At 40.5% G+C, this 18080-nt stretch overlaps 1 protein-coding gene across 3 annotated transcripts in view; it reads right to left on the reverse strand.

The window, feature by feature from the left end:
• The window catches only part of RTN4 (reticulon 4), a 68025-nt gene extending 50233 nt beyond the window's left edge, over window positions 1-17792 (reverse strand). Inside the window, exon 1 of one of the 3 annotated variants that reach the window (XM_060117886.1) lies at window positions 16966-17792. In XM_060117886.1, coding sequence (XP_059973869.1) covers window positions 16966-17527 — 562 coding nt within the window. In that variant the 5' untranslated portion in view covers window positions 17528-17792. The remainder of the gene's footprint in view (window positions 1-16965) is intronic. The other 2 variants (XM_060117887.1, XM_060117888.1) reach the window with 2 other exon arrangements.
• Window positions 17793-18080: the final 288 nt, after the last annotated feature.

Consider the following 18080-nt stretch of genomic DNA (forward strand, 5'->3'; position numbering starts at 1 on the left):
ACAAGCAAGGGGTTCAGTTTGTAATGAGTTAACACAAAACTTTATCTACAGAGAAAAAGCCATGATGGAAAGGAAAAAGTAGTACCATTAGTAGTACCATTAATCCAGATTAAATTATAATATATATTATAAAATTGATTAAATGATATCTATAGAACCTATCATTTTTCAAGAGGCAATAACATGTTTATGTTAAAGAAACTTCATGAACCAAAGTGGCTTTAATATACTAATCTTATCTTTTTTTATTGGTATATGTTCAATTTAGAACACTTTCAGAAAATCATGCATATTCTCTACTTGTTATTCTAAGTGATTTACATGATGCAAGAACTCATTTTACTCCTTACAACTCTACTGTTACAAGTGTTGCTGTTAATATCTCATTTAACAGATTAAAAAAAAAAGAGTGACAGACAAGTAACTCACTCAATAGATAAGTAGTGAGACTCAGACAATTCAACTCCAGAGCTCACTTTCTTAACCAATATATGCTGTATGTTATAAATTGAATGTTTGTGTTTCCCTTAAAATTCATTATGTTCAAGCCCTAAGGTTCAATGTGTTGTGTTTGGAGATGGGGCCTTTCGGAAGTAATTAGGAATATATGACGTCATGAGGGTGGGACCATGGTCACAGGAAGAGGTCATGTGAGCATACAGAAGGCAGCAACCTATAAGCCAAGAAAAGAGGCCTCAGAATGAAACCTAACTTGCCCACATTTTGATCTTAGACTTCCCAGCCTTCAGAACTGTAAGAAATAAATTTCTGTTGTTTAAGCCACCTAGTCTATGGTATTTTGGTATAGAAGCCCCAGTCAACTAATACACTATATATTGGTATATTAACCTTGTACAATGTCATTTTATACCTGCAATTGGGAGATCTTGAGCTAAAGATCTTCTGTGGTTTATACTAGAGAAAGGGCTCTAGCAAAAGACAATGTGAAATAGTCTGAGAGGCGACAGGAGGTATTCCTTTAGTGTAGAGGACCTAATAAATTTGGACACTTCTATCTGGAAGAACAAGCTAGACAAGGCTGATTAATAGAAAAAAAATAAATCACAGATGTGGCTATCATGAACATGGAACTTGTCTTCCAAGGGTATTCCTTTTGATGAGTAGGAGAGTTAAATTCATAATGTCACATAAATTTTAAATTCATACTAGGTATGATGTCATATCTAAAGGCTTCCTAGATGGGGTGGAGATGGGAAATACATGACATGCATTTAAGAGTCTCCTATAACCTAGAACAACAGGTTGAATGGGCCACTCATCCAAACCAGTAAGACACACTGCCTTATGAGATTTTATAAAATTTACACATATGTGTACACACTTTTTAAAGATGACTTGTTATGGAATCTTAGTTAAATTACACAGTTCTCGTTCGTAAAATGACAATTTGAAAATTCCTTTCAGCTAAAATAATGAATTATAATGTTGTACAAACTGAGATTTGGGGGTCAAAGAGCAGAACCAAATAATTACACAGCTGCTCCACCTAAATATAAGGAAGCAAATCCTTAACAAAATGGTTGTCTTTTTCATCTAGACAATATAGTTAAAAGCCAACTAATTCAGAGACAGTCTACTTGTAAAGTGAACTAGAAACATGTTAAAATCAGAGGGAAACCAAACTATATCTAAAACTGTGCCAAAATTTTAAAGTATTTTTTAAAAATATATTCTTATGCGTATCTAATACCAGAATATCTCTTATAGTAAAAACTATATTCCTGGCACTTGGTCAAGTGAGAAAGTTTATAAATTGATAGTTGAAATATTCACAAATTTCCAAAAAAAAATAAATCCTCATTTTGTAAAATGAGACTCAATCCAAAATTAGCCACAAAACAAGTATTCCATTTCTAAAAGCACTTAGAAAAAAACCCAGAAGAGGTCATTACCATTTTGCCTTCAAGAAGAAGAGAGTTGCTCAGGGACTCCTACTAAGGCCCATCATGAATCATGGGATCAAACTGCCTGGGTCCAAACCCCAGATCCGTCACATATTACACAATATAAATGTGTAACCCTGAGAAAGTTACTACTTAGCCTTTCTGTGCTTCATTTCCTCATTTGCAAAATAAAGAGTAACAACCTCAAAATGTTGTGAGGGAGGGAAGGGGAAAAAAGAAACAATTTGCCCTAAGTCACAGAGCTAGGAGGCCAGAGAGCCAGGATTTGAATAGGTCTAACTCCCAAGTTCATGTGCTGCATCCTATGCACAAGTGCAATAATAAATTACATATTCCTACTTTATCAGCCCCATAAATTTGAGCTCCTGAAACAAGATAAACAGTCACCCAGCAAATACCCTGTAATTATCCAAAATATTTGACTGATTGTTTGCTTTTACTTCACCATATAACAACATTTATAGAGATGTTAACGATGGCCAGGCATATTGATTTCACATGGTCTTTTAATACTCAAAACCATCCTGTAAAATAGGTACTACTGTTATCTTGATTTCACAGATGAGGAAACAGAGGCATAAAAAGGCTAAGTAACTTCCCCAGTCACAAAACTGAAAAAAGTGATGGATCTGAGACTGAATCCATAGTTTACCAGTCCATGCTCTTTCCTTTAACCGCTCTGCAGTACTTCTTTTCTAGACTTTACTATACAAATTTAGAATTTGAAAATGACTAATAAAATTGACGATGTCAAAAGAAAATTTTGATCAACAATATTTATATATCACAAAAGCTACCAAATTCTAAGGCTAAAACACCTAAAAATTATCTATTTCCTGTTCTGAAAAATAATTACTGATTTTCATCTTCCTTTTTCTGCAAGACCCTCACTTTCACAAGTGAATGAACTAATTTTATAATAAGGGATCCTATATTAAGTAAAAAATAAAATGTTCTGAATTACTGAGATATGTTACACATACGCTTACATTACTGGGCTTACAAAAAAGGCAAACAACTCCCCTTCTTTCTATGATCTACTCATAATGCCAAATTCTAACTACTGAATGAAATTAAAACCTTAATCATCAATCTCATTTGTACTATTTGAACAGACAGCCAGAAGAAACAATAAATATTAAGGACTTAATTATATATATCCACATTAAGTAAAAACATAATGTCATATTACAAAAAAAAAAAGTTTTCACTAAATAGGCAAAAGGGAAGCCAGAACTCTCCTATTACCTCTCTCCTCTACAGCCATCAAAAAGGACAATTCTATATATTTTTCTTGCTCGAAAATATTTAAAAGGTCCCAGTTACATACTGAATTACACCAAAAGTTCTTAGTCAGATATATAAGGCCCTGCACTATATGGCCCCAATTTAACTGTCTAAGCTTATCTCAACATCTCCTTACATGTCATCTATGCTAACAAAATAAACTTCTTCCTAACCAAACCCATGCTTCCCCCTCCTGCATATGAACGCTGACATCCACTAATGCTCAAATTCACCATATTCAGCCTCACTAACTCTCTTTGTAAAACATACTCATTCTTACCTTATTTTTGTTAATCTACATTTCCAGGTACCTAAGCTCAGAGAATAAAGCAACTTATTCAAAGTCACATAGCTTAGTTAATGACAAAGCTAGAAAATAATTTAAACTATAATCATATATATATATATTTATTTCCTTATTACCCTCAGTAAAATAAAAAGAACCACTGAGCTGCTTATAATGACAGTATGAAAGATTTCCAAATGATCTGTTCCTCATGTTGGCCCTAATGTTAGATTCTTTTCCTTACCTAAGCCTAAAACTAGAATGTAAGTTTCGATTAACTGCCTCAGGGCTACAAACTGTGAACGCTAATTACTTCCACTACACAAGAATCAGTTGCAAAATTAAAGTTCACTGGAGAAATTTTTTTTTTTTTTAGTAAATCACTTTTCAAGAAAGTAAAAATGGCATTATCAGTTTTGAATTTATTACTGGTCAATTCAAAAAATATATACATGCTATCACAATCTCAACAATGTCCACACACTCTTATACTGAGTATTTTCCATGACAGGTTCATTTCAAAACCTGTTTATCAACCAAAAGTATAAGTGGTCAGGGCTTCCCTGGTGGCGCTGTGGTTAAGAATCCGCCTGCCAATGCAGGGGACACGGGTTCCAGCCCTGGTCTGGGAAGATCCCACATGCCCCGAGGCAACTAAGCCCATGCACTACAACTACTGAGCCTGCGTTCTAGAGCCCGCGAGCCACAACTACTGAAGCCCGCGTGCCTAGAGCCCCATGCTCTGCAACAAGAGAAGCCACTGCAATGAGAAGCCCACACACCACAACGAAGAGTAGCACCCATTCACTGCAACTAGAGAAAGCCCACGTGCAGCAACAAAGACCCAATGCAGCCAAACATAAATAAATAAATAAAATAAACTTTAAAAAAAAAGTATAAGTGGTCAGTAAAATCGTATCTAATTTATAAAAAAAGAAAAATAAACTGCACTTTAAAATCATAGAGAAGAACCTCTGCTTCTAGCCATGAAAGTAATTTTATCACACTAACCCTTCCAACATAAACAACTATAAAACTGGGCAAAATATATGAAGCAACTGTCCTGAGACACTGGACCACAGGCAGAAGTGTAATCCTGAGAAGAGGGAAGCACGCCAGAGGAATGCCCTGGCTTTCTGTCTGAAAGCACTTTCTGTCAACAGCACATGGCAGAGGAGCCCAAGGATACTGCACTCTTGCTGAGCAGAGGAAGCTGTTGAGTTGTCTGGGATTTGTGGGGCAGGGTGACATACAAAGGAAAGCTTCAAAGAAAAGGTGCTCCAGAAATCTAGATAGATGTTCCCTTTAAACATCTGGCTGAATACAATGCTGCACATATAGATCACAAGACTTACCAAGATCCAGCAGACAAATCTATGATAGAGTTGTGAGCTGAATGGATACTCTGGAGGTCACACTGTTCTGGAAGACCTGACCTAAAGTTCTGGCCAGTCAGAGTGGAGAGATCTCATAAACATCCCAAGCATAAAAGTGAGATTCCAGAAAAGGTACACCTTAAGAGTGGGACTACTATAACCCTAAACTAAGGGATACTCTAGACCAAGAGTCAGCAAAACATGGCTCATGGGCCAAAGTTGTATTGGGAGAAAGTCATGTCCATTCATGGGATGTATTGTCTATGGCTACTTCTGCATTATAATGGCAAAGTTGAGTAGTTAGATAGAACCTGTATGACCCACAAGCCTAAAATATTTACTACTTTGCCCTTAAAGAAAAAGTCAGCCAGCCACTGCTCTAGACCCACCCTAACTTTAAAATCAAGACTTAAAAAGATCAAGGTGATTTGCCAGCACATCAACTGCCTTCCAGAACAAAACTATCACCACATCCATGACAAGCAGTATAAAATAAAAAATTACTGGACATGAAAAGAAGAAAATTTGAGCATAAATAAGAAAAAACAGCCTATATAAACAAAAAGAAATAGTGTAAATGTTGGATTAATGAATATTAAAATGGAAATTTAAACAGCTTTTAAAAATTCCTAAGTATGTACAGTAAAAGATAGACATAATGAGTGAACAGAGAGTCTTGGTAGAAAAACATGGGCTAGAAAAAGAACCAAATGGAAATGCTGTAACTGAAAATTACATTAACCTAAAGAAAATTTCACCAGATGAGCTTAAAAGTAGATTGGAAAATGGAGAAGAAAAGATCAATAAACTTAAAGAGCAACAGAAAGAAAATATCCAAACTGAAGCACAGCATGAAGAACAAAAAGCTGGGGGGAAAAAATGAACAGTCTCAATGACCTATGAGATAATCAAGCAGTTAAAGCATACATAACTGGAGTCCCCCCAAAGACAATAATGACTGAAACAGGAAAAAAAAGTTTTAAGATATAACGGCCTAATATTTGAAAATAGTGATAGAAAATACCAGCCCACAGATCCAAGAAGCTCAATGAACCACAAGCAGGATAAACACAAAACCACAAAGAACTACACTGTAGAAGCCAAATTGCTGAAAACTAAAGACAGAGAAAAATCTTAAAAACAGAGGGAAAAGGCAGGTAAACAGTAAGAATGACCTGACCTCTCACTGGAAACAACGCAATCCAAAAGATAATAAAACATTCTTTAGGGCTTCCCTGGTGGCGCAGTGGTTGAGAGTCCGCCTGCCGATGCAGGGGACACGGGTTCGTGCCCCGGTCTGGGAGGATCCCACGTGCCGCGGAGCGGCTGGGCCCGTGAGCCATGGCCGCTGAGCCTGCGCGTCCGGAGCCTGTGCTCCGCAACGGGAGAGGCCACAACAGTGAGAGGCCCGCGTACCACAAAAAATAAAAAAAATAAAAATAAAAAAAACATTCTTTAAAATGATGCAAAAAACTGCATTGCATGCAGCCAACCATCATAATCTGATTCCTTAATTTGCCAACTGGCCTACTCACTAAATTGAAAAACCCAAAATCAGTACTTACAGCAGCAGGCACATGCAGAATAGCCATACATTCCAGTTCCCCAACATATGTTGCCAGGTGAGGTCAAACAAGGCAAGCCTATGCCTTCTTGTTTCAGCTCACATACAGTAAACAAGTATTCTTTTAGCGGTCTATTTAGTGCTCTACTGTTTACATTTCTGTGCTTTCTGTTGGTATTCTGATATGGCCCCTAAGCACAATGCTGAAGTGCTGTCTAGTGTTCTTAACATCAAGAAGGCTATGATGTACCTTACAGAGGAATCACGTGTGTTAGATAAGGTTTATTCAGACATGAGTTATAGTTCTGTTAGCCATGAGTTCAATGTTAATTAGTCTACAATATATATCAAATAATGTGTTTCTTTAAATAGAAACACACTTAAAACAAAGTTATATACTGACGAATAACAAAAATGTTATGACTAAAGGTTCACAGGAACCTAACCCTGTATTTCCCCTAGGGACAATGATTCAGTATCTGCGAGTTCAGTATTTTCTGTGACTTTATAGGCCATAACCACCACAAATAACAAAATTGACTGTATTCATCAAAAAATCCTTCAAAAGTAAAGCTCAATTAAGATATTAACAGACAAACAAAAGATGAAAACAAAAGCTGAAAGAAATCATCACCAAGGGACCTGCACAATAAGAAATGTTAAATGAAGTTCTTCACAATGAAGGAAAAAGATGCCAAACAGAAACCCAAATCTTCATGAAGGAATGAAGAAGGGCAGAAATGGTAAATGTATGTGTAGATACAAAATATTCTCATTCCCTAAGTTCTTTAAAGAAATAGTAAATATATGAGTAGATACAAAGTATTCTCATACCTTAATTTCCTTCAAGAATAATTGACTTTTGAAGGGATACAAATTTGGAAAGAAGTAAAACTGTCACTGTTTGCAGATGACATACTATACATAGAGAATCCTAAAGATGCTACCAGAAAACTACTAGAGCTAATCAATGAATTTGGTAAAGTAGCAGGATACAAAATTAATGCACAGAAATCTCTTGCATTCCTATACACTAATGATGAAAAATCTGAAAGAGAAATTAAGGAAGCACTCCCATTTACCATTGTGACAAAAAGAATAAAATACCTGGGAATTAAAAAAAAACTGACTTTTGAAGCTTAAATAATTACAATATATAATAATATATGTAGAAGTAAAATGTATGACAATAAAAGCACAAAGGATGGAAGGAATATGCAGAAGTACAAAAAAAAACAGAAGCAGATGGGACAAAGAGAAAAGAGACTTAAATGGGGACTTCCCTGGTGGTCCAGTGGTTAAGAATCCATCTTACAATGCAGGGAATGCTGGCTCAATCCCTGGTGGGGGAACTAAGATCCCACATGCTGTGGGGCAACTAAACCCACACGCCACAACTAGAGAGAAGCCCACGCACCGCAATGGAGGATCCCACATGTCACAACTGAGACCCAAAGCAGCCAATAAATAAACAAACAGACTTAAGTGAATCATATTAATAATTACACTGGGGGCTTCCCTGGTGGTGCAGTGGTTGAGAATCCGCCTGCCGATGCAGGGAACACGGGTTCGTGCCCTGGTCCGGGAAGATCCCACATGCCACGGAGCGGCTGGGCCCGTGAGCCATGGCCGCTGAGCCTGCGCGTCCGGAGCCTGTGCTCCGCAGCGGGAGAGGCCACCACAGTGAGAGGCCCGCATACGGCAAAAAAAAAAAAAAAAAAAAAATTACACTGAATGTAGAAAACGGCCCCAATTAAAAGGCAGAGGTTTTCAGGCTAGATAAAAACCCTACTATGTGCCCCTTAATAGGACACACACTTTAAACATAATAACACAGGTAGATTAAAAGTAAAAGAACGGGGCTTCCCTGGTGGCGCAGTGGTTGAGCCTCCGCCTGCCGATGCAGGGGACACGGGTTCGTGCCTCGGTCCGGGAAGATCCCACATGCCGCGGAGCGGCTGGGCCCGTGAGCCATGGCCGCTGAGCCTGCGCGTCCGGAGCCTGTGCTCCGCAGCGGGAGAGGCCACCACAGTGAGAGGCCCGCATACGGCAAAAAAAAAAAAAAAAAAAAAAAAAAAATTTACACTGAATGTAGAAAACGGCCCCAATTAAAAGGCAGAGGTTTTCAGGCTAGATAAAAACCCTACTATGTGCCCCTTAATAGGACACACACTTTAAACATAATAACACAGGTAGATTAAAAGTAAAAGAACGGGGCTTCCCTGGTGGCGCAGTGGTTGAGCCTCCGCCTGCCGATGCAGGGGACACGGGTTCGTGCCTCGGTCTGGGAAGATCCCACATGCCGCGGAGCGGCTGGGCCCGTGAGCCATGGCCGCTGAGCCTGCGCATCCGGAGCCTATGCTCCGCAACGGGAGAGGCCATATAACAGAGAGGCCCGCGTACCGCAAAAAAAAAAAAAAAGTAAAAGAACGTAAAAGGATATATGATCCAAGCACTTATCCTACAAAATCTGGAATGGCTATACTAATGTCGAGCAAAGTAGATTCAAACACAAGTATTATCTTGAGATTACCAGAGGTAAAGAGGGGCATTTGATAATGAAAAAGGAGTAATCAGACATAACAGTAAATAGATATAACAACACTAAAGGTATATGGGAAAGGTGTAATGGAAGTACATGAAGCAAAACTAAAGAGAGACAAGGACAAATCGACAAATATTATTTAAAAATTTTAACATTCAACTCTCAGTTAATTGATAGACTGGACACACATGCACATACACACACACTCAATAAACAAGGATATAGATGATTTAGACAACACTCCAATGAACTGACTTTTATAGAGCACCACAACCAACAACAAAATACACATTCTTCTCAAGTACACATGGAACATACACCAAGATAAACCATTTCCTGGTCTATAAAGCAAATCTCAATAAATTTAAAAGGATTGAAATCATGCAGCGTATGTTCTTTGACCACATGAATTAAATTGAAATCAATAAAATAGAAGAATTCTGGAAAATGCCCTAATGTTTGGAAATTAAACACACAATTCTAAATAACTCATGAATCAAAGAATGTATCACAAGAAAAATTAAAGAATAATTTAAATCAAATAATAATGGAAATCTGCGGGATACAGCTAAAGCAATGCTTAGAGAGAAATTTATAGCTCTAAATGCTTTTAGAAAAAAAGAGTTAAATTCAAAGTTTAAAGCTTCCACCTAAGGAAACCAGAAAAAGAGCAAGTTAAACCCAAATAAGTAACAGAAAATAAATAACAGCAGAAATCAATGATATAGGAAACATGCAAACTACAGAGAAAAATCAATGAAACCAAAAGTTGGTTCCTTGAAAAGATCAATAGAATTGATAATCCCTAAAATGATCAAGAAAAAGAGAAAAATAAGTATTGGAAATAAAAGAGGGACTATCGGGCTTCCCTGGTGGCGCAGTGGTTGAGAGTCCTCCTGCCGATGCAGGGGACACGGGTTCGTGCCCCGGTCCGGGCATATCCCACATGCCACAGAGCGGCTAGGCCCGTGAGCCATGGCCGCTGAGCCTGTGTGTCCGGAGCCTGTGCTCCGCAACCGGAGAGGCCACAACAGTGAGAGGCCTGTGTACTGCAAAAAAAAAAAAAAAAAAAGGGACTATCACTATAAATCCTAAAAAATAAGAGAATATTATGAACAAGTTTATGCCAATAAATTACACACTTAGGTGAGCGGACAAATTCCTTGATGTCCACTCATCAAGATGAAATAGTCAAGTTCCTTGAAAGGCATACATTTCCAAAACTGACACAAGCAGAAGTAGAAAATCTGAATAGCCTTATATCACTTTAAAAAAGTATACCCATAATTTAAAACCATCTGACAAAGAGAACTCCAAGGCCAGATGGCTTCATTAGTAAATTCTGTAAACATCGAAGGATGCTTATGAAACTCCTTCAGCAAATTAAGGAAGAGCAAGCACTTCTCAAAATGTTTCACAGACTTAAGCACTAATACCCAAACCAGACAAGGCTATTACAAGAAAATAAAAATACAGAAAAATATTCCTTACACAGGCATGCAAAATTCTTTAACAAAATATTAGCAAACTGAATCCAGAACTTGGTAGAATAATAAAACTCTCAATAACTTAATAATGATGGTGATTAGTTGAGACTGAAAAGTTATAAAGGTTATTTGTGAAAGAGATTTATATGATAGGTTTAAACCCCCTTAGAACAAAGATGAACAGAATTTTAAACAAGTAAATTCCCTTCTTTTCTGAGACCAAAGACTCCAGTAGATTAAAAAAATTTTTTTAATGCTTTAGGTCAGCTTCACCTAGGGCTGTCAGAACACCGAGATAAATAAATTTAACAACGGGACCTTCCAATTAGTCAAATTTACAAGTCAGTCCATAAAGTTGGGGAGAAAAAAACAAGCGATTTTTTTTTCTCTTTTCACAAAGGCAGCTGATGGAACATAAATATATAATTGCCCCTATAGTACAACCACAAGAGTCCTCTGGTTTTAAGACAGCAGAAAATACTTTACGGGTGGGGGCTTGTATTCTTTCCTAATCTCCTACATGTACCTCTCATAACTACAATCTCTACTCATCTTTTTGTCCCCGTACTCCGCCCTAAACCTGGTTAAAAAAAAAAAGTGTGCTAATTTTTTCTTAATATTGAACTTCCAAGGGACCACCAATATAACCAGACTATTGCCAAATCTGTTTGAACAACAAAACTTTATAAGCCTTCTTCATCTATGGTAATAAGAACAAGTCATTAAAGAGATAATGTTTTTTAACTAGAGGGCCATCTAAGCAAAGGACTCAGGGACTGCTAAAAAGATAATCCAATATTTAGCAGCTTACAGCTCCTACTATAAGAGTAGGAGTAGTACCTATTGTTTGGCATTATCTATCAACATTTTCAATGCACACACCCTTTGGATCAATAATTCCACTTACATGAATTTATCCTACAACGCATATATCCTACAACACATATATATACTTCTATGCATGTATTTGCAAAGAGGTATATTTAAAGGTGTTCACAGCAATGTTATTTACAACAGAAAAAGCTGAAAGACAACCTAATTAACCATCAATAAGAGACTGATTAAATAAAATAGGGTACATCCATATACCTTGTATATGTAAATAAATTAATGCTTTAATTCAAAAGAGTTGGGATTTTTTTTTTCTTTTTGGCCACACCACGATGCAGAACTTCCCTGACCACGGAATGGAACCCATGCCCCCTGCAGTGGAAGCATGCAGTCTTAACCACCGGACCGCCAGGGAAGTCCCAAGACTTGGGATTTTTATTTGAGAGAAAATATTGCAGTAATTCTAGAACAATACAGAATATAGCTCAGGATTCATCTATAATATTATATTCATTCAACAAATATCTGAGTGCCTATGCCACATCTTAGGCACTGTGCTCAGCAATGCAAATATAATGTCATACAGTCCTTTTCCTCAAGGAAAAAAAGGTAATACAGCCCCTTTCCTCATGGAGCATATAGTCTGGTGAACAGAAATGAGTAAACATACCATTCCCATATATACAGTATGATACATATGATGAGGTAAGAATAGAATGTTACGGGAACACATGAGTAAAGCAACTTAAAAATTAAGAATCACCGGGCTTCCCTGGTGGCGCAGTGGTTGAGGGTCCGCCTGCCGATGCATGGGACGTGGGTTCGTGCCCCGGTCTGGGAGGATCCCGCATGCCGCGGAGCGGCTGGGCCCGTGAGCCATGGGTGCTGGGCCTGCGCGTCCGGAGCCTGTGCTCCGCAACGGGAGGGGCAGCGGCAGTGAGAGGCCCGCGTACCGCAAAAAAAAAAAAAAAAAAAAAAAAAAAAGAATCACCATTCCAAGAAACAAAAACCCATCAATTTAGATGTGAAATTATCAATTCCCCTTTAGAGTTGAAATGAATGATGAGGCCATTGGTCTGAGAACACCTTAGCATAAGTAGAGCTGGGTCCTACCATTTTGCATGCCTATGTCCTACATTAGCTGGCCACAAAGGTCACACTCACCCATTTAAACACGGCTGATGAATTATGGTTCTGCCCTTACAGTTCCCATCCCTGGTGCTACCACCCCCAGAGGGACCTTCTAGGGTCTATATTTAGAAATAGGAACAAAAAGTCTCAAAGAATGTACTGTAAGAATAGTTTATCTGCCAACATTTACTTCTACTTAGAGGTCCCAGGGAAAAATCAAGAACTATTATCCATTTGGTTGGTACTTTTACCCTGGGCTAGCAAAGTACCTTTAAAATGTGTCATTTAAATTGGAGCCTTGCAACAGCAGTGGTTCAAATAAACTGCTTTTAGGTATATTATGAAATAACTACACATAAAACAGAGTCAATTACTGAACAATAGAAAATATGTTCCTTTTTGGAAACGCTTCATATAACATAGCAAATCTTCCAAGTTTACAGAAATACAGTGCTCAAATAGCATGTTTCTAAATACTATACCACATAATTAGACATGTATCAAAGGTTCAATATATATTCATCACTTCATTTTAAAAAGGATTTGAGGAAGCTCATGAGTTACTAAAAAGAACTATAAATTTGACACTGAGCTTCCTAGGAACCAATGTGAAATGTAATTCACTTTATCCTTAAGGAGCACACCACTTGTTCCCAACTGTTATTCCTAGTCAGAAAATTAGAAATGGTTAACAAGAGAATTATTCAGAATCTCTAAATTCATCAGTTCCATTCCTTGTTATCATTTTCTAGATAATAATAGGAGGAGAGAGGATGGGGAATGGATTATGGCATGACATCCCTTTCTTTAGAGGCAACTGCTTCCTGGGAGTGTCACATCACTGTTTACTTGAACTTTATGTTAAGGACTGATGCTTAAGATTTAAACTATATATCACTCAAAATCTTTTAAGGTTTCTAATATGTGCTCCTATGCTGATATAATCATATAATAAATGACTTTGTAAAAGACTAATAATTTTTAATCCTTAAGCCATAACCTATACTTATGAACAACATTCAATTCTATACAAGCTTCCATTGCAACAACTTTAGACAATCTCTGAAATTGATTTAATAAGCATCAACATTCTTTTCTTTGTATTTATATCCATGGCCTCCAAGTCCTATCAACTTTGCTTTCATAAAACGTCTTATTAACCTAACTATAAAAACAGAGATTCAGAGCCAAAAAAATCATGCTTCCTAGAGTTTCTTATATTCCTCCCTGTATTCCATTTTCACTGAATGAACTAGTAAGGAACTAGTTCAGGCTCTACTCACCTCTCTCAGAGCTACTGTGAAATATTTCTAAATAGTTCCCCTATTTTTCTTTCCAACCTATCTTTTCTAACACTGCTTTCATGATGCCATGCCTCAGTTCAATAATTTTCAGTGGCTTCCCAATGTCTAAAGCAGTAATTCAGAAGGATGAAAAATAATGAAATAACTTTATATCTTGGAAACCACAAAAACATTTTTTGTTTCATTATTTAAATTGCCAAAAGCAAAGGCAACTGTGAATGGCAGAGCATGGATAAAAGCAGGATAAAACCCTAATTCCTTAATTTGGCATTCAACACCCTTCAGAATCCAGATCTACCACACATTTTCAATCTTAATTAACACTGGCTTAGAACATGTCCAGACACCAGCTCAATGCTATCCTTAATGAATGTTTGCATATCCTCAAAGCCTAGGTTAACCAACCACCTTTTTAACCCGAAGCCAATGTTTCTCCATGAAAAATGGTCAGCAGGGGAGAGGCTTCAGTCTCACTTCAGTTACTTCATTGCAATGGGGATGCTCCAAGCACAACAGCAAACAGCAAAATTACAACTTACCAAGTAAGGGAAATCAGGGTTAACTCAAAAAATAGGGTAAGCAACAATGTTACACACACAACTGTCAGGGATCTACCATATTCACTAACATAAACCCTCTTCCAGTCAGACTGCTCTATGTTTCTAACCATGTCCTGCACATTTCTCAGCTCTTTGTCTTTACTCACATCAGTCCTTTTAGTTTCTCTAAATCTTCAAAACTACATTTCTGCTCCAAAATCCCAATATAAATATTTAAGGAGCACATTTCTAAAATAAACAATATTTTAAAAAGCAAATTTTTTTACCATGGCCTGTTAGAGACCTCAAATGATCTAAGTGTAGTCCACCTCCCCACGCTCACCTTATACCACTCTCCCCCTAGTTTTTCTCACTAGTCTTCTTACTAGATTCTCAAACATACAAATCTTATTACTGCCTCAGGGCTTTTGCCTCCTAGGAGCTTCTTAGAAATTTTTTATACCTGCAGCTTAAATCTCACCTCCTCAGAAAGGCCTCTCTCAGTGCCACCCTACCTAAAAAGGCTCCCACACATCTCAGTCATTTTCCACACCATCATTCTGCTTATTTTCCTCATAACACTTAACACTAATCTGACTTGCTTAATTATGTGCATATTATCTGTACTCCCCCCCACGGGGAACACATGTGTTTTGCTTATTGCTATATCCTCATAGCCTAGAATAGTGCCTCTTTGTAGGTAATCAATAATCAGTTGAATGAATGAACTCGTTAAGAAACCCAGACTCAGTGAAATGCCTTAACCATCTGTGCCCATAAATCATAATGTTCCTGTACTTACTAAAGGAACTAAACTTTCCAAATAGGCAACATCAATACAGAATTAGGGAACTATGTAAGGATAGAGTCGCTGAGTAGGCAATATTCTTTCTCCTTTGTCTTCCAAACTTAGTATTCCAAAAGTCAAAATTCCAAGAGAATGCTGTCACCTCCTGAATCTCCAAGGTTCAAACAACAGAACTCTTTTCTTTGTTTCCACGAAGGAATACAATATGACAAATTAGTATGCCTTTCTTAATCATTAAATTTATCATTTGCAAATTTCTTATTATTTAATATTTTTCTACCTCACCTTAGTTTCTCTAAAATGTGTTTTTACCCAGAAAAGGGAAAATTTGAGTTACTCCTCAGATTCTAATATCTTTAGTGTAGTGAATAATGTGTTGAGTAATGTTTTGGGGTATGTCAATATCAAAATGCTATTCAGAAACATCACTATTGGCTTATTTTCCCCACTGTGGAGCAGGAGTGAATTGAAGAAAAAAAAATTCTTCCGTGATCTCCCACTGAGTTCCTTTTTCTAGAAAAAGAACCATTTCTAAAATCCTACAAGGCTATGACAATTTCTCAGCAGGCTGTTAACTACCTGATTCTTGATTCTTACCCTTTTATACATAAAAATCTTACTACTAGTGGGACACTTTGTCCCAAAAGTAACAAGCTATTTGTTAATAAGCTAATTAACGTTGTCTAATAAGATGAATTCTCAATCTCTAACGAACTTAATTTTTTCTCTTCCAAAATAAACAGTTTCCCAAGATGAAAAGGGTAATAAAACAATGTCCCTAGTAATAATAACAACACACAACCAGATGCTCGTGAATGAAAAGATTTGAAAACTATTTACAGACTATGCAGATTTGTCTCTGCAGACCTAAAACATTACTTCTACGAAGTAGTATTTCTAACCAATAAACGAAAACGTCTGTCTCAAAACATTTCATGAAGTCTCATGGTAAATCTGCCACAAATTCAATTGGCCTATTCCCGATAGGGAATCCACAGGTTTCCCCTTCTTTAGGAATGTCAACCATTTTGCCTTTTCCTTTTTTCTCTACGATTCAATCACGATGCCTTAAGAGGCTAAACCTGTCCACCCTAACAGCAATTCCCCTGACCCTGCGGCAGAGCACCTGGCAGCACTGCGTCCCCTCGGAACACGACGCCCAGGTCCTACTTCCCTGGCTCGGTTAAGCCGGGAGGCGGGGGGAGACGCCACATCACAACCCGGTAAGCTGGGCGGCGGCAGGTCTTCGCCAGAACTCCTCTCCCCAGTTCTCCACGCGCCACACCACTGGAGGCGCTCTCCCTTCACTGCAGTCGGGTCAAAGTGGACGTTCTCCACTGGACCAGCGGGGGAAGGGGGGGGTGTGAAGCGCATGGGGCCACCCAAGCCGAGGGAGGGTTGAGGAGGGGGGCCAGAGGTGAATGCAGGCACAGGCCAACAGCAAAACTGCGTCTTTTCCCCAGGAGCAACCCAGACGGGCAGACAAAAGATTAGGCCGCCAAGGCCTTCCATCCTCACCCCGGAACCGAGCCAGCCCGATGAATCCTTACCCCTAGTTCCTCGATACACACCCAGCTCCTGCAAGGGGTGGGTTCCTAACTTCCCGGACGCGGTGTAATGGAGACCTGAGAGAAGAACCTGGGAGCGGGCGGGGTGCACGTGTTCCCCGACACCCAGACGGACAATAAAGAACAAGCCCGGGCTTCCTCGGCCGCCCCACCCTGCTCCCCGCAGCTCCCACCAGCGGGGGCGCCTTCGCCCCGAGGTCCGCAGACAAAGCCCCCTCCGGGCGGAGAGGAAGGCTGGGCGCAGGCTTTGGGGGCTGCGCACAAAAGAGGGAGGGGCGCGAGGGGCGGCGCGAGGCGAAGGGCGCGGCACTCACCCACTGAGCCGGAGGAGCCCCTGCGTTTGGGCGCGGCCGGCGTGGAGGGGGGCGCGGCGGGGGCAGGGGCGGCCGGGGTCCACGCGGGCTCCACCTGAGGGCTCACGTCGGCCGGGGGAGGAGGGGGAGGCCGGGCTGGAGGCTCATCGTCCTCAGAGAGCTGGGAGGGCGAGGTTGCGGTAATGGAGGGTAGGGAGGGCGCTGGCTCCGCCGACGACGCGGGGCTCGGGTCCCAAGACGGCTGCCGCTCCGGGGCGGCGAGGGGCGCTGCCGGCAGGGGCCCCCGGGGCGCCGGGGGCACGAAGTCATTGCCGAAGTCCAGCAGGGGCGCGCCAGCCGGGGTGGCGGCGGCGGCGGGCACCGGGGCCGCCGACAGCGCGGCGGCGGGCTTCCTCTCGAGCACCTCCAGCTCCTCCAGGTCCTCGTCCTCGTCCTCCTCTTCCTCCTCCTCTTCCTCTTCGTCCTCGGGCTCCTTCACGAACTGGTACTTGAACGCGGGCTGAGGCCGGGGCGGGCTGTCCGAGGACGAGGAGACCAGAGGCGACTGGTCCATGTCTTCCATTGCTGGCGGGGGAGAGATGATGCTGCAGCTGCTGCCTCCGCGGAAGACGCTTCTCCTCACAGCCGCGGGCAGTTGTGGGGGGTGGGGAGGACTGAGAGGGGCAGGGCCCAACGAGCCGAGGGACCTGCAGTGGCGACGGCTCCCGGAACAATGAGACTGCTCCTCCTGCCTCCGCGCCCGTGATGCGCCACCCGCCCCGTCCCCAGTTGCCGCCGCCGCCGCCGCCCAGACGAGCGAAGGAGAGAGGCCAGCCGACTCTCCGCCCAGTTTGGCGTGACTCACCCTCCTGCCAAGGAGAGGCAGGCACTAACGCGGGAGGAAGCGAGCCAATCGGCTAAGAGGTAGAGTTGACGGGCAACCAGCCGGCCCAACGGAAAAGGAAAAAGACGCAAGTGGGTGGGTGTTACTGCACTTCCTCTCTTTTACCGGCCAGGCTGGGTTCGATGGGCGGGGTTTGGAGCTGGGAACCCCACAGTCAGCCTAGGGTAGTTGAGGGTCGAACTGGGGGCTTGGCCTTGCCCACAGCTGGAGGTCAGTCTGTGTAATTAGAGGA

Source organism: Mesoplodon densirostris, chromosome 14 (genome assembly GCF_025265405.1).
Source record: "Mesoplodon densirostris isolate mMesDen1 chromosome 14, mMesDen1 primary haplotype, whole genome shotgun sequence".
Taxonomy (NCBI): domain Eukaryota; kingdom Metazoa; phylum Chordata; class Mammalia; order Artiodactyla; family Ziphiidae; genus Mesoplodon; species Mesoplodon densirostris.